Source organism: Peromyscus eremicus, chromosome 2, assembly GCF_949786415.1.
Source record: "Peromyscus eremicus chromosome 2, PerEre_H2_v1, whole genome shotgun sequence".
NCBI classification, from domain to species: Eukaryota; Metazoa; Chordata; class Mammalia; order Rodentia; family Cricetidae; genus Peromyscus; species Peromyscus eremicus.
This window is the reverse complement of record NC_081417.1, coordinates 157,765,436-157,787,855: the sequence shown is the minus strand read 5'-3', so window position 1 is coordinate 157,787,855 and position 22,420 is coordinate 157,765,436. Positions and strand designations below refer to the sequence as shown.

The window sequence follows — 22,420 nt, the reverse complement described above, 5'->3', positions numbered from 1 at the left end:
GTTTGCTAGACCTGCATGTTTGTGAGAATGTACTGTATCAGATTGCAGGTGCAGCTTCTGACAGTCTAGTCATGATAAAGATAGTGACTGAGATCGCCCCTTGGATCCACACACTCAGCCTGTTGCCTGTGAACATAGTCTATGCTGCCTTTTGACTGCTGGTTATTGTCCAATTAAGGACTGAAGAAAAAGACAATCCCTAAGGCAAATGGCCTCTACTCTCTGTGAGTGAGGGCTAAAACGGCCACCACTCCCTCCTAGAACACAGCTAACTGAGTATCATTACCTGCAGATACTGCGGGACTGTCTGAGTATCCGGAGAGGCTCGAGAGACCATGGCTGACCAGCAACTCCTTCCTGGCCACGGTGAGGGACAGATTGCTCAGCAGAGTGTGAAAGACAAGCCCAGGGTCTGCCACTACCATCTGCAGCTGTGTTCTGCATGTCCCCTCACAAGGTGGTAGGACTTGTCAACCTCCCTGAGACTACACCCTCCTCTGCCCCATGCTTCTTTGACTAGGGTCCTCTGTAATTTATACAACTGAGGTCTAACTTTCGCCGTCTCACCTCACACTCTAGGACAGCCAGAGTTTGTTCTGTCCAGCAGAGATCGTTCAACCTAAATGAACTTTGTGGTTTTGTTTCTCTACAACCCAACCTTTGTTTCCTCATTACAATTACTGTGGGAAATCACTTCCCATCGGCAGTACCGCCTCCCAGCTGGTTAACCAGAGAGGCCTCCTTTTTAAAGTTAATAAATAGTAAAGGCCCCGATGCCTGCTAATGAAGAGCCTCCCACAAAAGCTTCTGCAGAAGGGACAGGCTTGGTGCAAATGTGCGGGGCTGAGATTCCTCACTCTTCTCCCACATCCTGCATGACAGGCAGTAATGACTATTAATTATTTAAGCAATGAACATTAGAGCCAACACAGGCAATTTTTTTAAAAAGGAAGCTACTCTTGGATCTTCTGTTGAAATCATTTTAATTAACATAAGCTATAGAGCCCGGAGAAATATATGATACTAGTAAAAGAATATTTTATTTTTTTCTATTACTTTTTCCCTTTAAAAAATAACAAATGAGGTTATGTTTGGAAACATCGTGGACAAAGTAGAATTTAAAAACGACACTGCTTCCTTTTATGATAGCAAAGAAAGGGCATGAAATGTTGATGAGATTTGTGTATGCATGTGCTGTATGTATGTATGGAGTATGCACACACGTGTAGGGGTGTTACGCCCATGTGTGCCCATGTACAGGCCAAAGGAGGACATTGGGTGTCCTGCTCTATCTCCACTCTGTTCCCTTGAGGCAGGGTCTCTCACTGAATCTAGAGCTCACTGCTTTGCTTATAGTCTGGCAGTTTGCAAACCCCAGGGAGCCTCCTGCATCTGCTCTGCACAGCTCTGGGGCTACAGGCTCGTGTAGCCACACCCACTTTTTATGTGGGTGCCGAGGATTTGGTCTCTGGTCCTCATGCTTGTGTAGTAAATATTCTTAGCTACATGGAGCCCTGAACTTGTAAGACAGCCCTGAACTCACGATCCTCCTACACCAGCCTGCACTATTCCTGGCTTCCTGAGATGCCCTTGAACTCCTGATCTGCCTGCTTTCACCTCCCAGGTGCTGGCATTCTAGGTGTGCACCACCAGGCTCTGCTGAGAATTTCAACTCAAAAATCAAATCCTACAAGGCTCTACTTGGTCTCTGTACATCCTGTGGTACTTATAATAGTGTCTTTCAAAAGCTTTCCCACTATTTTTAAAGTTAAGAACCAAAAAGGGGGCATGGTTTTGATGTTATTTTCATATTCTAGGACTGCTGTCACTGGTTTGAAACACACAGGCAATTCTATCAGAGACTAGTCTTCCACGTTGCCGACCTCCCTGCTATTAGTGATATTCCTCTTACATAGTGCTCACTTCTAGCTCAGTTCCATTTAGACATCTCTCATGATTACTATCACTGACCTGCCTCTGAGGCCAAAAGTGTCTCCGTGTCTGCTTTGCAGGTGTCTTTTGCTGAGCCTGTTTTAATATTCATTCCACCTTATGCTCAGTTCCCATGTGACCTTCTAAATACAGATTCATGTGTTTGCCAGTGCCACATGCATGCTTTGACTTTAGTTTAAGCACAAACTCCTTTATTTTTATTTTATGTATGAGTGCTCTGCATGTACACCTGTATGCCAGAAGAGGGCATTAGATCCTATTACAGATGGTTGTCGGAAACTGAACTCAGGACCTCTGGAAGAGCAGCCAGTGCTCTTAACCACTGAGGCATCTCTCTAGCCCCCCATATTTTATTATGTTTAATTATGCGTATAGGTATGTGTGTGCTGGCACTGTTGGAGGCCAGAAGCATCAGATTCCCTGGGAGCTGGAGTTAGATGAGTTTGTGAGCCACCTAAAGTAGGTGCTGAGAATTAAACTTGGGTCCTCTGTAAGAGCTACACACTTTTAACCACTGAGCCAGCTCTCCAGGGTCCAGACACAAACTCTAGTCTATCAGTCACTCAAGGAACAGTCAGTGACTACTTCCCAGGTGCATGGCACCCTGGGAGGCAGGGGTTAAGGTAGCAAATCACATAGACTGTCTTTGCCCTCATAGTGGGCCCGACACACACCAATGAGATGAAGGATGAGCAATTCTTTGTCAATGGAGCTAAGTGCTAAAGGCTGAACTATTTCTAGGAAGATAATCTTGGATTAGGATCGAGGTTCTATCAGGATCCTTCATCCTCAGGAAAGTAACATTTAAGTTTATACTTGAATTGGATGTGGCAGCACTAAAGAGGCTGAGGCAGGAGGATGGAATTCAAGTCATCCTCTCCGCTATGTAACAAGTTTGCAGGCAGCTTGGGCTATATGAGCAAAGCAAAGCAAAACAAAAAACATCTCCAAATAAAAACTAATAAAAGTTTGTTTCGAGACAGGGTTTCACTATGCAGCTCTGCCTGTCCTGGATCTTGCTCTGTAGACCAAGCTGCCCTCAAGCTCACAGAGATCCTCCCGACTCTGCCTCCCGAGTGCTGGGATTAAAGGCGTGCGCCACCACCGCCCGGCTTGGTCATGATGTTTAACAGAGCAATAGAAAAGGAACTAACACAGCAAACCACCTACAATTTACTGGTTATGGGCTCTTCCTTTTTATCCCCCCTTCTCAAGGGCTAAATCTGTCAGGCTTCAGGCTGTGGGCTGGCCAGTCACTCTGCCTGGTTGGGCTGGATCAACAGGGTTCAGGAGCTGACTGGACTAGGATTACTCCACCTCTCTTTAGCCCAGGGGCTGGCTAGTCAGCCATCTTATTCTTCCAAGGATGACGGCAGAAAAGCAGGGCAACAGCGGAAGCTCACTGAAGCTCTCTCGGGGAGTCCTACCACAAACATTCCAGTGGCCAATTGTCTCGTGGCCAAGCCCCAACTACGAGGCGGCAAGGAAGCTTACTCCACCCAAGGGAAGGAGGTGTGAAGAAATAATTCTCTGAGTAATGCTGCCATATCTCAAAGCAAATATGCTCAAGGAGAGTCCTATTCCTGTTGTTGTTGTTTTCTACGACAGGAGGGGGTAGAGGCAGGGGATGAAGAGATAGGTAACTCCGTGATAAAGGTACATGCCACCAAGTCTGATGATCTAGTTCATTCCTAAGATCCACACAGCGGATGGAGAGAACCTAACCCTGAGTTATCCTCTGATCTCCACACACAGCTGTGGCTCAAGCACACCTCCTATTTAACACACCCACATGAAATACAATTTTTAAAATGTAATTTAAGATAGGGTCTCATATATCCTAGGTTGCTTCTGAATTCAGTATGTGGCCAAGGCTGACTTTGAACTACCCTTTCTTCTGTGTACCCAAGGATAACCTTCCCCAAAAAAAACCCCACTTCTGATTCTCCTGCCTCTTGCTCAAACGCAGTTTTTGTTTTTTGAAACAAGGTTTCTCTGTGTAACAGCCCTGGCGATTCTGGAACTCGTTTTGTAGAGGAGGCTGTTCTGGAACTCACATATCTATCTGCCTCCTGAATGCTGGCATTAAAGGTGAACCACTACCACCTAAGTTCAAAAGCTGGGATTTAACAGGTATGTGTGCCACCACACCTGGTTTATGTGGTGATATAATTTATTACTTGCTGGTAAAATAAAATCTCAGCCTGTTTCAAGATTTATTAATTTTTAGTTTATGTGCATGTTTTTGCCTGCATGCTTGGTATGCACTATGTGCATGCTTGGTGGCCACAGAGGCCAAAAGAAGGTACTGGATCCCCTGAAACTGGATTTAGAGATGGTTGTGAGCAGCCAGGTGGGTACTGGGAACTGAACCTGGGTCCTCTGCAAGAGCAAGTGCTGTTGACTGCTGAGCCATCTCTCCAGACTCTATCTATTTTGATTGGAGATGAGGTCTGGCCTGAACTCACGATGCATCTACCTCTTTCTTTGGCATTAAGGAAGTGTAGGTATGCGACACCATGCCTGGACAGCTTGAGTTTTTAATAAGCAGCTAGTCTTGTTGGACATCAATATTTTTGTTGGGGGTGAGGCTGGTGGAGATGGGGAGCCCTTGAGCTGTGAAAGTGAGCTATTTTTAACGAATTCAAGGAGAGGTGATTCATGTAAAGAATCTAAAGGTTTTAGTAATATCTTAAATTGACTTTAATGAGTAGTTAGATTGAAATAGCTACAGGCTCCAGGGAGTAGACCAAACCTATTGAGTCCTTTCCTGGGAGATAAAAGAGCTTTAAAAGTAGCTTGCACCAGCAAGGCAGTGTCAGCCTCTTCATGCCCCTGGCACAGTGCGCAGCAGGGGAGCATTTCTGCTCATCTGACTAATTGGTGGCTAAGTACGTACAGAACAGAAGGGACGCTTATTTCACTAACTAACTAGCAGGAAAGCTGTCTTAGGCTCCCAGGGAAGGAGGCAGGGAGTCTCCAAGCACACCTACAGGTGACACAAACCTTCTAAAACAACTTGGAGCTGGCCATTGCATTCATTTTCCTTTCAGAAGCAGCAAGCTAAAAGGGCTGCAGGGGCTGGAAAAGATAAAGGAACTAGTTTTAATTTGGCTTCCATTTCTGCTGCCAATGATGCCCTGCTGAGACAACTCAAGTATTAACACTCTAGTTCCCACAAGCCCATTCATACTCTTTCATCAGGCTGTTACAAGGTCTCTTAAAGCTCATTTGCATCATTAAGAGGAAATATAACAGAGAAAGTTCTTCACCTCACCTCCGGGAAAGGGACCGCAGGAGGGACAGAGCTGTGAGCCATTTCCCACACAGGGTGCTCCAGTGTCTCCCACGACCTTCTTCCCATCCCTCCAGACACCAAGACTCTCACCACACGCCCCCAGGTAAGCCAGACACAGTGCCACCATGTTACTCAGTATTCTTTAATATTTTCACTAGTCTTTGTATACGTATACGGTGGGGGTGGCGCACGCGGTGGCGCACGCGGAGGCACCTGTGCGGGAGTCAGAGGACAATGCTCAGGGGTCGGTTCTCTTCTTCCGCTGTGGGATCCAGGGATCAGTTTTCACTCAGCAAGCACTCTTACCCTTTGAACCATCTCACCAGCTCCTATTTGAAAGTAGTATTCTTTTTTTTAATTAATTTGTTTGTTTATTTTTGAGACAGGGCCTCAACGTAGCCCAGGCTGGACTGGAACTCACAGCAATCTCAAGTCACTGCCTCCTGAGTTAAGGGATTAAAGGCGCATGCTACCCCACCTGCTTTATTTTGCTTTCCCTGTTTTGTGTTTATGCGTGTGATGTATGTGCATGTGTGTGAGGGTGGACACCCATGTGGAGGCCAGCAGAGGATGTCAGGTGTCTTGTTCTGTCACTCTTGAGCCTGCAATGAACATGGAGCTAGGCTGGTGACCAGCAAGCCCCAGTGATCCTTCTATCTCTACTCCCAATGGCACTGGACTACATGGTTACAGGCTTGCACAGCCATACCGAACCTTTTTACGGTGTGCTGGGGATCCACACCCAGGTCCTCATGTATGCACAGCCAACATACTTTTCCACTGAGCCATCTCCCTAGCCCCCACACAATTCTTTATACGGCAGCTTCAAAGCAGTCCTTCACGAAATATTTATGAGTGTATAGAAGGCCCTTGAGAAGTGGGAGAAAAACTAGGTATAAACCTGTAATCCCAGCACCCAGGAGGCTGAAGCAAGAGCAATGAGGTCAGCCTGAGCTATGTAGAAATTCTGAGGTCAGGTCCAGAGAGATACTAGCAGTTAAGGGCACTTGGCCCTCAAGCCCGATGACCTAAATTCAATCTGAAACCCACATTGTGGAAGAAAAGAATTGACTCCTGGAGGTTGTTCTCTGACCTGCACAAGTGTGCCATGACACATTCTCCCTTTCTTTCTCTTTCTCTCTCTCTCTCTCTCTCTCTCTCTCTCTCTCTCTCTCTCTCTCTCTCTCTCTCTCTCTCTTTCTCTCTGTTAAAATAAATACATAACACACAAACTTAAAATGCAGGTATGAAAGAGAGGTGGAGCCGGGTTAGAAGAGGAGAACTGCAGGGCTGGAGTGCAGCTCAGAGGTGGACCACTTGCCTAGCATGTGTGAGCTCTGGGGTTTGATCCCCAGCACTGTTTAATAGAGAGAGAGAGTGAGATTCCCCAAAGCCAAACAATCTGGCACAATGTACCTCCCACTCTGGCACTAGTAACATAGGTGGTCAGAAATGCCAAGCTGGCAAAGGTGCTGCTGGAGGTCTGACTTCCTGAAGAAAGGCATCAATTTTCTAATACCTTCGTATGGAATCTTGCTCTTGCTATTTCCTAACATAGCAACAAGCCATTCATACTTCCAGAAGACGGCCCGAGGGAGGAACCAGGAGGCTGAGGCCACGGACAGGGTTTGCTGGGTGTGCTCCATGAGAACAAGTGCTCTGAGTCTAAACTTTACAAAGTGGACCTAAGGTACAATTTGTCAAGACTCAGGATAAACTTGCTCTAAACTTCAGATTCCAATAAAAATGACCACCGTTTTCAAATATGAAATAGCAAAGCTTCATATTTCCTAAGACCATGGCCAAACCCTAGACATGGCCATGAGTTACAATCTAATCCTGGAAAAAAACATTTACATTGACCTAAACTACCGGTCTCTTTGATTATCATTGAAGCAAACTACTTCAGTTTCCAGTGGGACATGGCTAATGAATCCTGGGGAAAGAAGGTCAGAACTAAAGGAAATTTTTGTTTTGTTTTATTGAGACAGGGTTCCTCTGTATAGCCCTGGCTGTCTTGGAACTCTCTATGTAGACCAGGCTGGCCTCGAACCCAGAGATCAGCCTGCCTGTGCTTCTCACGTGCTGGAATTAAAGGTGTGTGCAATCACCACCCAGCTTAAAAAAATCATTTTCTTTGTGTGTAGGTAGTACAGTCAGAGGACAACTTGGGGCATTTGGCACTCTCTTTCCATCATGTGGGTCCCCAAGACTGAACTCAGGGTGTCAAGCTTGGCAGCAGGTACCTTTACCCATTGAGCCATCTTGCCAGCCCTCAATAAACTCCTCTTATAGTATAGTCTCAAATAATATGGCAATTTGACAGCAATAAAAATAAATAAAAAGAGCTGACTGCTAACTTATTTCAGAGCAAGCTGACAACTTGATAGCACACTCTTAGGGGCCAGTGTGGAGCTGCATGTCTGCAATGCCAGCGTACTACCCAGTATATTCTAGGACAGCCTGGGTCACTGAGTGAGGCTGTCTAAAAAAGACAAGTGAATAAAATTTAAAAGATAACTTACATTTTGTTTGCTTGTTTTTCAAGACAGGGTTTCTGTGTAGCCCTAGCTGTCCTGTAATGCTCTCTATAGAATAGGCTGGCCTTAACCTCAGAGATCCACCTGCCTCTGCCTCCCAAGTGCTAAGATTAAAGGTATGCACCACCACTGCCCATCTGATAACTTATGTTCTTAATTCAAGTGTTGAAATTATGTCTGGAACATGGTTTCATTGGAGGCATTGGAGAATGTACCAGAAGTTCATGGTTACAATTGCTAGAAATTGCAGCAGAGGCTCCATGGCTGATACATGATCTTAGAAATAACCCTTTTCAGGGCTGCTGTCATTCAAAAACTGGGGTGGGAGGGCCAGAACCTAGAGGAACGCATCAGTAAGTACACTGGTTGCCTTGCACATAGGGACCTAAATTCCACCCTTAGAACCCAGAACCCAGTTTGGTGGCACATGCTGGTTAATCCTAGTACTAGGAAGGTAGAGACAGGTTCCCTGGGGTTCCCAATCTAGTCTAACCTGAACATTGATCCTGAGGCCAATGAGAGACCCTGACTCAAAGCAGATGATGGCTTTCCTGAGGACAGCACTGTATGTTGGATGTACACTTTTGATACAGCAATTTTACAATGATTAAAAATCAAAACTATGAAGGGTCTTGCACATGCGTAGCGAGTGCTCTTCCCCAAGATACACCCCCGGTTCCAGCTATTTGAGCCAGTCAGTTGACAGAGGTTGTAAGCAACGAAATGCTTACAGACAAATGACAAAACATTAGGATGCTTCCAATTGACAGCCTCAGACTTGCAATTGCTAGGTCTGTGGGGAACAGCATGTCCTCTTGTGTTCAAGGCCCTGCCAGCAAAGCAACATGGTCTCTATACTGGGAGGTCAATTTAAATAGAAAAATTTCAAAATGGAGGTGAGTTAGGGTATCAAAAGGGCATAGACTTGGGGATTATCTACTAAAAAGCCATACTTTGAGCTGGATTTTAGAAACTTGATGAAATATTGAACACATTTCTCTAGTTTCTAATGTCTTTTTTGACTTCCAGGGCAGACAGAATGGAAGCAATTATATGGCGCTATTTGTTCCTGGGAATCTGTGTGTGGGATGCTGACAGTTTTAATTTACATACTAATGTTGGAAAAACATTTTGAGAGGCAAAGTAACAGAAAGGTCTTTGTAATAGAAATAATACGGAGAAAAACAAAATACAACAAGCAGCAGACAGGAAGGTGACTGACCACTGCGCTGATGGCCGGGTTCACTTAGTCCATAATAATTCCAACTGTCCATCATTTACTGCAGAAGACACCGCGTCAATGGAGGACTTGCCCAGTCTTTTAGTCACTAAAAGACTTGGTGTTCTGCCTTCAGTAAAAGGTCCAACAATCAAAGTTACCAAGCTGTTTGCCCCAAAGCCTTAGTTTTCTCCTTGAAAACCCACCTATCTAAAATACCTGTTGTACCATTCACAAGATCAAACAAAACGCTGAAACACAAAGTCTTGTTTTATTGATTTCACTAACAGCCCATTTAGACATTCTCTTATTGGAACTTATTTTTTGCTTCAGCCGTAATTCTTTGAGAAACGAGGAAATTTATTTATTTATTTTGAGACACGGTCTTGGTATGTATCCCTGGCTGGCCTGGTACTCACTCTGTAGACCAGGTTGGCCTGGAACTCAGAGACGTGCCTGCCTCTGCTCCCCAATGCTAAGATCAAAGGTGTATGCCACTACATCTGGCTTAAAATGCAGTGATTTCCCCAAAACATCCAGACATAAGAATATTAGAAGTCAGCTGGGCAGTGGTGGCGCACACCTTTAATCCTAGCACTCAGGAGGTAGAGCCAGGCAGATCTCTGTGAGTTCGAGGCCAGCCTGGGCTACAGAGTGAGATCCAGGACAGGCACCAAAAACTATAGAGAAACCCTATCTTGAAAAAAAAAAAAACAACAAAAAAACCCCACTACACACACACACACACACACACACACACACACACACACGAATAAAGGCTAGCTGCTGTGTATTAGGACCTTCCAACTTCCAGAGATTGAAAAGGTATGCAATGGGAACAGGAGACACGGACGGCTGACAAGCATTTAATAACTGCACTGCACAGAACTCACTGATGAACACGACATGGGGAAGCAGATGTCACACCGTGCTAAAATGAGCAGCCGAATGGCAGAGCAGCACCAATGCTAATCCTGAGGAGGGAAATGCAAACTAAGGTGTAAGGTAGGCGTTACTAGCTCCACTGAAAAGAGTAAGGCTCCATAAGATGAAGTAACTTTGCCGGCTGCGATGGCACACTGTGAGTTTGAGGCCAGCCTGGTTTACAAAGCGAGTTCCAAGACAGCCAGGACTGTTACACAGAGAAACCCTGTCTTAAAAACCAAAAAGGAAAAAGATGAAGTAACTGATGTAACCACAAATGTCAGCATCTTTTAATGGAGGATAACTTCAAGTAGGATAGGTGGGTGTGATGAACGGTAAGTACCTCTCTGTGCTCATCTGGTTGTTTGGTTCGATTTTTGGCATGAGACGGGGTTTCACCAAGAAGCCTGGTTGGCCTCCAGTTCTTCATGCCCCAGTCTCTGCTTCCCAGTATTGGAGTTACAGGTGATGCCATTATACCTAGCCTCCTGGTGCTGTTCTTTAAAAATGTTTAAGGGACACCAAGATTAAGGGCTCCAGATTGACATGAGGCTCTTTCACATGAAAAATACTCTTAGATCCTTGGTTTACTGGGGGATCATGAGGCAAAGGATAATCTTGCTATGGCTTAAAAGTAACATAAAAATTCTATTACTAGGTACTGACCCAAAGGAAACTGAAAAATAGGCCTTCGACAAGTACTTGTGTAGAAATTTTCACAGTGGCACTATTCACAAGAGCTGAAAAGTATGAAAATAACTCAGACGTTCATCAAACACATGGCTAAACAAAAGATCGTATTTATACTGTGAAGTGTTATTCAGCCATTAAAAAGGAATGAAGTGTTGAAGTGTGTTACAATGTAGGTTAGCCCTACAAATATTGCATGGAGTGAAGAAGCCAGACACATAATAAGGCCATATAGTGCATAATCACACATCCATTCATGTGAACTATCCAGAGAGGTAAGTCCATAGAGACAGGAGAGCCGATCAGTGGGTGCTGGAGGGCTGGAAGGAAGGCATTTTGGAGTGATTGCTTACTAGATGCAGGTTTTCCTGCAGGGGGTGATGGGAATAACCTGGCACTAGGTTGGGAGCTGCACAGCACTGTGAATGTACTAACACTACTGAATCTAAGTTAAACAGGGACTTCTGTGAATAAGAACTTCATCTCTATGAAACGGTGACATAGAGTGACAGCGGTGGTCGGCCTTTCTTGGTGTGTGACACTTCAGTGAGTGATGGTCATGAGACAGCAAACGGAGACAGCCCACTGCTAAGGGACCACAGCACTCCTCTGCAGGACCGGCCTCCCGGGAGGCCGAGGCCAGACAAGAGTTTGAACCCAGGACTCCAACACAGGGAGATCCCTTTTCAATTTTTCTTTTATTTATTGAGTGTGTACGTGGGTATGCATGTATATGTGTGCACTCACATGAGCCATGGCACATACGTGGAGGTCAGAAGATAACTGGTAAAAGTCAATTCTTTCCCTTCACCATGTCAATCTGGGGATTAAACTTGGTTCATCAGGCTTGGCAGCAAGCACCTTTTTCTACTGGGTCAACTTGTTGACCCAGAGACCCACCCCTCTCAAAAAACCCAAAAGACATTACAAGTTCCAAATAAGGCATTTACATAGCTGAGGTCCCCTAATTTGTTCAGTTGGCAAAGCACCTAGTAGAATTTAAGTTTATAAGAAGCAGTAAAAATGTTTTTAATTTGTATAAAGTGAAAAAAAAATAGAGAACATTGAGAAACACAGGAAGGACGCCTGGGGAAAGTACGTGGAGGGACGTGGCTGTGCGTCTGCCCATGCAGTCACTGCTCTCAGGGAGAAACTTGCTTTCTTCATAACTGAATTTATATTTCTCCCCAAACGGCACAGTTTATAGTAATTCACTGTTACCTCCCTCAGAGGGCCTGGGGCTGCCTTTTCCTATTGCTTCCTCACTGAGACAAGGCAGGAGGTTAAGTTACTTCAGGAGGCTCTCAACAGGGCCTCCCATTGTTGCTTGTTAGAAATCCAGAGATACAATGGGCCCCATTCATGCTGCCCACTCACAGGCTGGGAACAGCCCCACATTTCCATTCAACTCTGGGCTAGGACACTGAATTTTCATAGATGCCAACTTGCACAAATACAAGTTAATTATTTTTAAAAAATACAACAGTACAGAATAAAGAAATAAACCAGGAGTCAGGATACCTGAGCCACAGTCACAGCTCTGTCCCTAATGTGACTTTAGACCGATCACATGCTCTTTCTGTGTCTTGGTCTCCTTGTGTGAAAATGAAAAGGTTTCTGATTCAGACACAGGAGGGCTAGTGACATCACCGCCCTGGTCACCCCCAGGCGTGCAGACAAGAATCAGGACAATCACCAGCTCACGGCTTTCACTCTGATCAGCACTAAAACACAAGGCGTCTTAACAAAACAAACCACAGAATGAGTCCAGCAGGTCCCGTCCCAACAAGCCCAGGGTCAGTTAAGGGAGCCCCACAAAGAAGGACAAGGGCCTCCTGGGAGGAAAGCCTAAGCAGAAGCCACTGTTTTCATGTCACCTGTTCTTGGGCATTCTGAGAACCTCTATGTCTTTGCAATGCCTCCAAGTCCTCGGGATGAAAGCACTGTGTGCGGTTAGGAGGGGTCTGGGGGCGCCAACAGCCACACTGTCATTTCTTGGCTTTTTCAACCTCAAAACCTGCCAGAGCAAGGACCTTATCTCCAGAGCCTAGGAAAAGACACAAAATACAAAGGTTATTTCAAAGCATTCACAGTCCCAGGTAACGAGGGGACATAACACATAAAGAACAGAAATCAGACGCGTTCATCCCGACAGTGGCGGCTGCCATCTGGAACTCCTTCCCTCTGACGAACAATCCTGCCACAAGAATGGCTTACTGGGATGAACCCTAACTCAGCTCCAGGTGTGAAGGCAAGTATATAAACTCCTAACTCACTTTTACAGTTACATGCTGCTGACAGGTACTGTAACACAGTCGCTGCAAAGCTGGGCATATTGGGGCTGAGGAGCTAGCTCAGTGGTTAAGAGCACATGCTAGAGGACCCAGGTCTGGTTCCCAGCATATGCATCAGTTCACAACTGGAACTCCAGTTGCAGGGGCCCCAACGCCCTCTTATGGACTCCTAAGCCACCATATACATGTAAGCAAAACACTCATACATGTAAACTTTTAAAATAAATAATTCTTTAAAAAAAGAAAGAAAAAGCTGCTTGTGTTGGTGTGTGCTACAGTCTTAGCTACTTGATGGCTGAGAGTTGAAGGCCAGCCTAGACAAGACAGTGAAGGATCATTCCAAAAGGAAAGGGAAGCGCACAGTGGTGGAGCATGCCTTCAACCTAAGCACTTGGGAGGCCGAGGCAGGAGGATCTCTGTGAGTTCGAGGCCAAGGGCAGCGTGGTCTACGGAGCTAGTTCTAGGACAGCCAAGGCTACACAGACAAACCCGGCTGGGGGTAGGGTGGGGGACGTTTAGATGGCTCAGTGGTAAAGGCACCTGCCCTCATGCCTGACAACCTAAATTTAATCCTGGGACTCACATGGTAGAAGAGAACCAATTCCTGCAAGCTGTCCTCCTACCTCCACGCCTGCATTGTGACATGTGCATCACACTCACACACACACACACACACACACACACACACACACACACACACACAAAGAAAAGAATTTTGTTTAGGAGACAGAGTTTCTCTGGGTAGCCCTGGCTCTCTCTGTAGACCAGGCTGCCCTTGAACGTACAGAGATCTGCCTGCCTCTGCCTCCCAAGTGCTGGGATTAAAGGCATGTGCCACTCCCCCAACCCCCAGCTTAAAAGAAAAAAATTTAAAGTAAAGGTATGTAATTTTTAAAAATTTATTTCTGTGTATGGGTGTTTTGTGTGCACATATGGATATGTACCATGTGCATGCCTGGTGCCTACAGGTGAGAAGAGGCCATCAGATCCCCTGGAACTAGAGTCACAAATGGTAGTGGGTTATTACGTGGGTGCTGGACATTGAACCCAGGCCCTCTGGAAGCCAGTGCTCTGAACTATCTTTCCAGCCCCATGGCATGTAATTTGTTTAAAGTTCATCTGTCTTACTTTCTTTTTCTTTTAGAGTATTAGAGCAAAGTGGGTAGTCCATGCTCATGGTTCTGGCACTTGGGAGGTCAAGGCAAAGAGATCCTAAGTTCAAGGCTAGATGAGGGTCCCTGGTAAGACCCTGCATGGAAAGGAGAGGAAGTGTGGGAGGCTAGAAAGTCCGTCCAGTGGCTAAGAATGACTAGTGTGCTATCTGAGGAGTTGAACTGGAGCCTAGCACCCACATCAGAAGGCTCACAAACGTCTTTTAACTCTAGGTCCCAGAGATCTAATGCTCCATTCTGTGGGTACCTGCACACAATATGTGTATACATACTACACACACATAAATAAGAAATACATCTCTTTAGAGCTTAAAATAAAACCAACTAAAGGATTTAGGAAGAAAATAGTTCTGGGCTAGGGAGATGGCTCAATGGTTAAGAGGGCTGGCTGCTCTTGCAGAGGCCCTGGGTTCAGTTCCCAGTGCCCAATGGGTAGCTCATAACCACCTTTTAACTCAAGTTCCAGGGGATCCAGTGCTTTCTTCTGGCCCCTTTGGGCACTTGCACTCATATGCACAGACACATAAAGAAAATTAAAAATAGGGTTGGGGATTTAGCCCAGTGGTAGAGCGCAAGGCCCTGGGTTCGATCCTCAGCTCAAAAAAAAAAAAAAAATTAAAAATAAACTAATTCTGTGACTTTAAACTCAAGGAAAGGTCATTATGTTGTCTCAAGTGTGTTCTGTCAGTACAGAGCTGTAGTACAAGCCCAGCCTTCAAGAACGAGAATGCCCAAGTCCTGGGTTTAATCACCCACGTCATCAAAAAAAAGTTAGTTCTCCCTTAGAGACCCTTCTACTCTTGGGAGTTCTTTTACTTTTCCTTGATAAATCTATGTTTATTCAGAAAAAAGACAGACAGACAGAGGAGAAGGAGTAAAATTGAGCAGAGGGAGGAGGGCAGGGAGGACGAAGAGGGAACTCACTTACCAAGGTCTGTGGAGACTTTCTCAAACTGGCTGAGTGCAGCACCAGCGTTGGCTGACAGGAAGGCCTCATCATCTTCTGTCAGCTACACAGATGAGACAAAGTACAGTGAGTGACTCCAAATGTCAGAGCAAGTTCTAGGAGCCACAGTGAAGAAGTCTTAGGGGCTGGACAAGGCTCAGCAGTTAAAAGCACTTACTGCTCTTGCAGAGGAGCCTGGTTCACTCCCAGCACCCACATGCTGGCTCACAACCACCTGTAACTAACTCCAGGTCCAGGGGATCCAGTGCTGTCTCTGACATCCTTGGGCACCAGGCACACACATACATACAAGCAGACAAAACGTTCACACACATAAAATAAACCTAAAAACATTAAAAAAAAAAATTTCTTAGGTCTCCAGACTACATCACAGGGCAGTTCACTCCATAGCAAGCACAACACAAATGTTCTACCAGCGTATCACATCAAGTGGCAGGACCTTCTCTCCAAGCTTCCTGAGAGCGGTTAGAATCTCCACCTTCTGCTGGGTGTACAGGTCCCGTTCCAGCTTCCCCACCATCAGATCTCTATCCATCTAGAAAGACAAACACAAGGCATATGCACAGGAGCAAAAGCTACTCTGAACAGGAAACCCAGCTTTCCAGTCCTACTTCTTTTCTTTTCTTTTGTTTGTTTTGAGACAGGGTTTCTCTATGTAGCTTTGGAGCATATCCTGGATCTCACTCTGTAGACCAGGCTGACCTTGAACTCATGGAGATCCACTTGGCTCTGCCTCCCGAGTGCTGGGATTAAAGGTGTGCACCATCACTGCCGAGCTCAGTCCTACTTCTTAAGACAAAAAACTATTTTGTTAATACAACTTCTCTCCTTCTACCGTGTGGGTTTGGAGAGGAAAATCAAACTCGGGTCTGGCTGTCAGGCTTGGTGGCAAGAACCCTTAACCACTGAGCCATCTTGCTGGCCTAAAACAGTTTTAACACTCCATTTTTGTTTTTCAAAACAAAGTCTCACTCTGTGGTCCTGCCTCAGACTCCTGTGATGGGAGAGTTGCCCCTGGGCCTCACCCGGCCTGGGTCTCACCCGGCCTGGGCCTCACCCACCGGGCCTGGCTCTAGGGTGCCAGCACCTTGCCTTAATCCACCTTTTGTTTCTTGGTCACCTTTGTTTCCCTCGTGTCCTCTATGTGAATCTCGCCTGAGTATCCCAAGGGTACAAAGTGTATGCGAAACGTGGCTGGGAAAATTCTGGCACACTGTGATATTCCATAATCAAGAATTTGCATTTGGCATTGTCCCCCTTGGAAGCTTTATCAGGATGTTTTGAGGATATGGAGATCAACTTGCTAGAATTGTAAATTTGAAGAGCAATAAAAATGTCCTTGGCTGAGGGAAGGTGTCTCGTCCCTCTAGAGGATGAATCCTCCTGCAGCTGGAAAGGTTAAAGACATCCTCAAGTACCCTGTGTCTTCTTCCCACAGACCTGTGTGAACCCACACCCGTACTACAACACTCCTGACCACTAAGGCTACAGGTACGAGCCACCACATCAGACCAGTTTTCATACAGTTTAAAATTATTATCATCGCCGGGCGGTGGTGGCACACGCCTTTAATCCCAGCACTCGGGAGGCAGAGCCAGGCGGATCTCTGTGAGTTCGAGGCCAGCCTGGACTACCAAGTGAGTCCCAGGAAAGGCGCAAAGCTACACAGAGAAACCCTGTCTCAAAAAACCAAAAAAAAAAAAACAAAACAAAACAAAACAAAACAAAACAAAAAGAAAAACCAAAAAAAAAAAAATTATTATCATCGTTTTGAGTGCACGTGTACAGGGTGTGCGCTTTCTAGAGTGCACACATGGAGCTTAGAGGACAATTTGTGGAGTCTGTTCCCTCCTTCCTCCTTGACATGGGTCCACCACACACTAAGCCATCTTGCTGGCTCCTAAATTTGAATTCATAGCATAGACACTGTTTAGATGTAAATTCTACTGAGGTCAACAGCTTCCACTGGAAAGAAACTGCTTTCTAAAAACTTTTGTTTTTGTGGAGACGAGATTTTTTTTCTTTATCTTTTAAATTGTATGTGTTATTGTGTGTGTGTACTATATGCATGTGAGCATGCATACCACAGCATGCATGCAGAGGTCAGAGGACGTGGAACTGGTTCTCTCATTCTGCATTGACATGGGTCCCAGGGATTGAACTCAGGTCTTCAGGTCTGCATGGCAAGTGCCTTTACCCACTGAGCCATTTCATCAACATGAGGATTTTTTAAGTTATCTATTATTTTGGTTTTTTTGAGAGGCTGGCCTTGAACTCAAAGCAATCTTCCTGTCTCAGTCTCTCAAGTGTTGGGACTGCAGGTGTGAACCACCTTGTCCAGCAAAAAATCTTAAAGTGTATTTCATTTTTATTCTGCTGGAGATTTAATCCAGTACCTTGATCAGGCTGGGAAAGAACTCTACTACTGAGCTTCATGCCTAGCCTACATTTTTTTTTCATTTTTATCTATTTATTTATTTTGTGTTTGCGGTGCATGTATGGAGCTCAGAGGACAATTTTCAAGAGTCAGTTCTCCCTCTTCACCATGTGGGCCGAAGCATGGAATTCAAGTCATCAGGCTTGGTGGCAAGTGCCTTTACCCAAAGCACCACCTCATTGGCCCTTCTTATTTTTGAGACAGGGCCTTTTATGTTGTCCAGGCTGGCCTCAAATGATGCTCCTTCCTCTGGCTCCCAAGGAGCTGGGACTACAGCCAGCTTCTAAGTGTCACCAAACCCACATGACAACCACAAGTAAAAACTGTCATAATCACCTTACAGATAAGAAAATCAAGGTACAAGGTACAAGGGTGAATTCAACAACTTGCCAAAGGTCGTGTGCCCCACCCAGTACCTACAGCAGGAACTCAAACCCAACTGAGCTCTTCTTTTTTCATAATTTATTTATTCTTATTTTATGTGCATTGGTGTTTTGCCTGCATGAATGTCTATGTGAGGGTGTTGGGTACCCTGGACTAGAGTTACTGAGGATTGTGAGCTGCCATGTGAGTGCTGGGAATTGAACACTGGTTCTCTGGAAGAGCAATCAGTGCTCTTAACCGCCAAGCCATTGCTCCAGCCCCCCAACCGATTTCATCTCAATCTGATTTTCCTTCATGTGTATACAAAGTGTTTGGGTGAGGCTAAAGGTCAATGTCAGGGTCTCTCACTGGCAGGAGCCCCAGGGACCCTCTGGTCTCTGTCTCCCCAGTGGTAGGACCACAGGTGTGTGCTGCTCACCTGGCACTTTACCAACTGAGCCATCTCTCCATTCCCTAAAGTTATGTTCTCACTATTCTACTGAATTACTTGTAGATGGAAATTACCTGTTAGTCCATAATCATATTCAAGTCATAGACAGATTTCTGGAAGTAATAAGTTTATAAAGATGCTTGGCAGCAAAGGGGGGGGGGGACACAAAACAGGCAGTTGGTGCACGCCTTTGATCCCAGCACTCAGGAGGCAGAGGCAGGTGGATTTCAGTGAGTTCTAGGCCAACCTGGCCTACACAAAGAAACCCTGTCATGAAAAACAAAAAACAGAACAAAAAAGATGCTTGACAAGCAGGAGAAACGGCTCAGTGGTTAAGACTGTGTACTGCTCTTTCAGAGGACTCAAGTCAAATTCCCAGTTCTCACATCGGGCAGCTAACAACCACCTGTGACTCCAGCTCCAGGGCATTTGATGCCTCTGAGGGCACCTGCATACATGTGCACACATGTACTTAAGTACATACATACACATCATTCCAAATAGGATCTCAAGCTAGGGCCCCAGATGTAAGGACAAAATATTAAAGGTGGAGGCCAAGGAGAAGTGGTCAGGGTGATTTAAATGGCCACATACTGTTCAAGCATTCATTTGTTATGAATTATAATTGCCCAAGGTACAAACTGTCAGAAAATGGAGGGCCGTGGCTCTAACACCAACTGGGCAAATTCTAAACGGTAGACTAGTACAATAAGTACAGTCATGGGCTAGGAAGAAGAACACACACAGCAACTGGATCAACGTGAAGAAACTTTACCTCTGCTAACCTTGTCCGAAGCTGACCTGGTTGTTTCTTTGCAAACAACCTGATGACTTCAGGTGTCTTAAAGGCCTGGCTGATGGCTGCCTGGATAGCCTAGAAACACAGCAATGCAAAGACTGGTCAAAACGTTCCACACAGTTACATCTGCAACATTAGACTGAGGAATCTTCACAGGTTTTGGTGCTTCAAATTGGTATTCATTTGCCATTTCTGAGCACGTTATCAGAGCCAAGTAGACACAAAATCAAAAAGCTATCTTGTAAACATAGCACTTTTTCTTTCTTTTTTTTCATTTACTTATTTCTTTTTTATTTTGTGGTGTTGGGATATATCTAGGGTCTTGTACATGCTAGGCAAGTACACTACCACAGAGCTACATCCTCAGCCTTCAAAGTGTACATTTTCTATCTGAAATATACTCACACAAAAAAACAAGCAACGCATAAAAGAATCAATCAGTAAATCCTTCTTACCAGCTGCATCCCACTGAGTTCATCGACCAAAGTCATATTCCCCGACATAATTTTCTTCAGGGAATCGTGGAATTCACTCAGCTGCTCCAAAGTTTCCTTTTTCGTTTCTTCATACTCATCAGTGTCAAGCTCCTCCCTGCAGCAGTGTTCCCATCAGAGTGCAGAAAGAAAATACACACGTCTAAGTCTGAACATCTCCGCACCTGATCGAGAGCAAGGCTAGAGGGGACACCAGCTGCAGTAACACATGGCCGCAGAGGTAAGCTCCTGGCATCCTCACTGTCTTTCAGTGTGGCCAAACCCAGGGCTCAGGCATGTTATGTGCCCCCAGCTATGAGGTACACTTCAGGCACACAGTAACTTCTATTTAAGTGATCAGTTGTATAACCCTAGGCATAGCATGAACAGAGCCAAACCTCAGTTTGTCTGCACAGCTTGAGATAATTATAGTGCCTTTTCCTAAGGGCTCTTTAAGAAGTAAATGCCTGGCGTCTACAGTAATGTTAAGTAGTTGCTATTAGCATCAGTCTCATCAATGGCAGCAGCACACCTGTCTTCTGAGTAGAAGGCTATTTTATTCACCCAACAAGCTGCTTATTAAATATTTGCTACAAGTAACAACAACTCCACACAGTGAACTACTATTTACCGGGCACTTTCTCTTGGCCAAGCACTGTATCGTTTCTTTCATTTACATATTTACAACATCCTTGTGAGGCTACTAAAAGCTACAACTAATTGTTGTTTTCTTCTGCTTTATTGAAACAAGTCTCATATATTTGGGCTGGCATAGAACTCACCAGATAGCCAAGAAGGACTCTGAGCTTCGGATTCTCCTGCATCCACCTCCCATGTGCTGGGATTATAGGGGCATACAACCTCCCTCTCCCTCTCCCTCTCTTCCCTCCCTCTCCTTCCTCGATGCTAGGGACTGAGTCCAGAGCCTCTAGCATTTTAGGCACCCACTCACCCACAGAGCCACACCCTCAGCCCAATCATAGTATTTTGAGCAATTAGCCGGGAATTCATTCTAGGCAGAGCTGTTTTAAATACTAAAGACAAAGTCAGCTTTGTTATTTCCAGGAGGTTAAGTATTTTAAGTCTTCCATATCTCAGGCTTTATGACTCCAAAGTCTGAGAAGTTTCCTTCTCCAATAGGCAAAGTGCTGTAAAATCCTACAGAGGAGACCCAAATCACACATGAGCCTGCGTCCATGGAGCTTGAACTCTCTCTACCAGAAACAGAGTAACAACATATAATTATACTGTTACCTGCATTCTTCCAGATCTTGTAATTGCTGCATCAGTCTATCTAACTGTTCTTCTAAATTTTGCTTTAATTTGCTTGTCTCTGTCTTTCCTCTGGAAGCCATTTTAATCACTGTAAGAACAATAAACCCACATGTAGTACATTGCATTTGGTTACTTAAGATTCAAAATATCAGTGCAATTCAAAATTAAGAAAATATAAAATGCTGGGTGCTGGTGGCAGAGGTGGCACACGCTTTTAATCCCAAGCACTTGGGAGGCAGAGGCAGGCTGATCTCTGAGATCGAGGCCAGCCTGGTCTACAGAGTGAGTTCCAGGACAGCCAGAGCTACACAGAGAAACCCTGTCTCAAAAAAGTAAAAACCAATCAATCAATCAATAAATAAATAACACCCCCCAAAAAACCCCAAGCCAAAACAAACCAAAAACCCACAAACTGAAAAGACTATATTATTTCTAGAATTAGAGGTATGTGCCAACCTGCCCAGCCTTCCCCCCCCCCCCAGAACAGGCGATTGAATCCAGGGCCTCATTCATGTCTAGACAAGCACTCTACCATTAAGATATATCCCCTGCCCAGTAAGTTATTACTGTTTAATAGAAAAATTTATCTATCTCCTTTTGGGGGAAAATGGGAAGAACCAGTATGCTAAGTATGCACCCTATCAACAGGCCACATCCCCAAGCCTCAATACAGTCTCAAGAAGCAAAGTTATTCTGAATAAATTTCAGGGACTATAAAGGCGTTTTAAAAAGCTTTCACCACACGCTACAGATTTAGGCCAGAAAGATTTAACTCACTGGCACCACCTAGTACTGAAGAAAAGAGGTGCATTTTCCTCAAAACTGCAGAAATGGCTCTCAAATACTGTCATCTGGAGTGAAGTTATTCATTCATGCTCACCCGGCTTCTCAAATTGCACAAACCGCCAACTTTGGAAGCCCCGAGTGTCGTCAATTTGAGGAAAGCGTAATTGTTCATAGGGTTTACAGGAGGCTCAAACTGCAAACCTCCTAGGGGTGGAGTTGGCTAGAACAAGGGAAACTATGAAGTAGTTTTATTTGCTAGATATGAATTTGGCCTACAGCCGACCAGATAACTTCCCCTTAAATAGCCTGTAATTGAAATACACTCTCCACTCCTAGAAAGACGCAAGAGAGGGTAATTCCTGAACCGTGCCTCCTGTAGCTTTTTCTGAGGTTTCCTCTGGTGAGGCCACAGCACCCAGGGAACGCCTTGAGGAAAACCTGTCAAACTCACAAGTACGAAAGGCAACGGCAGAAAGCACACCTTCTCGGGGCAGGATGCGAGCAGCGCTCGACCCAGGACCAAGCGGGCACAGGATTAAAAGAGAAGCGGCACCCTCGGGCGCCAATCTCCTCCCCGCGGATGAACTCGAAGCTGCGGTCTGCACGTCTCGCCGAGGCCGGGTTCCCGCAGGCGGTGGTCACCTGTTGTGTCGCGGAGTCCTGCGAAACGCCTCTCGCGTTTGATGAGGAACAGGACAACCTCGTCCTGCCCTCGTGTTCCCCGCCCGCCGCTGGTCACCAGATCCTAGTGTTTGGAACCAGGGGCCCCGCCCCTGACA

General features: G+C 45.4%; 1 protein-coding gene across 2 annotated transcripts; it reads right to left on the bottom strand.

The window, feature by feature from the left end:
• Nucleotides 1–11,303: 11,303 nt before the first annotated feature.
• On the bottom strand, nucleotides 11,304–22,409 carry Lzic (leucine zipper and CTNNBIP1 domain containing). Of its 2 annotated transcripts, none has more exons than XM_059255400.1 (7): nucleotides 22,123–22,409; nucleotides 20,835–20,943; nucleotides 19,563–19,698; nucleotides 19,084–19,182; nucleotides 15,497–15,592; nucleotides 15,019–15,100; nucleotides 11,304–12,671 (listed from the first exon to the last, which is right to left on the bottom strand). In XM_059255400.1, the coding sequence occupies exons 2-7, from the start codon at nucleotides 20,933–20,935 to the stop codon at nucleotides 12,613–12,615; spliced, it is 573 nt and encodes a 190-aa protein (XP_059111383.1). In that variant the 5' UTR covers nucleotides 20,936–20,943; nucleotides 22,123–22,409; the 3' UTR covers nucleotides 11,304–12,612. The 2 variants fall into 2 exon arrangements, with proteins under 2 accessions (XP_059111383.1, XP_059111384.1); XM_059255401.1 differs by having other exon boundaries at nucleotides 22,284–22,409.
• Between the last annotated feature and the right edge of the window lie 11 nt (nucleotides 22,410–22,420).

Coding starts and splice junctions, on each gene's coding strand:
- Lzic (XM_059255400.1), bottom strand. CDS start 20,935: ATGGCTTCCAGAGGAAAGACAGAGACAAGCAAATTAAAGCAAAATTTA. Junction 15,101..15,496: donor TCAGGAAGCTTGGAGAGAAG/GTCCTGCCACTT, acceptor TCATCTGTGTAG/CTGACAGAAGATGATGAGGC. Junction 12,672..15,018: donor GAAAGTCTCCACAGACCTTG/GTAAGTGAGTTC, acceptor GTCTTTTCCTAG/GCTCTGGAGATAAGGTCCTT.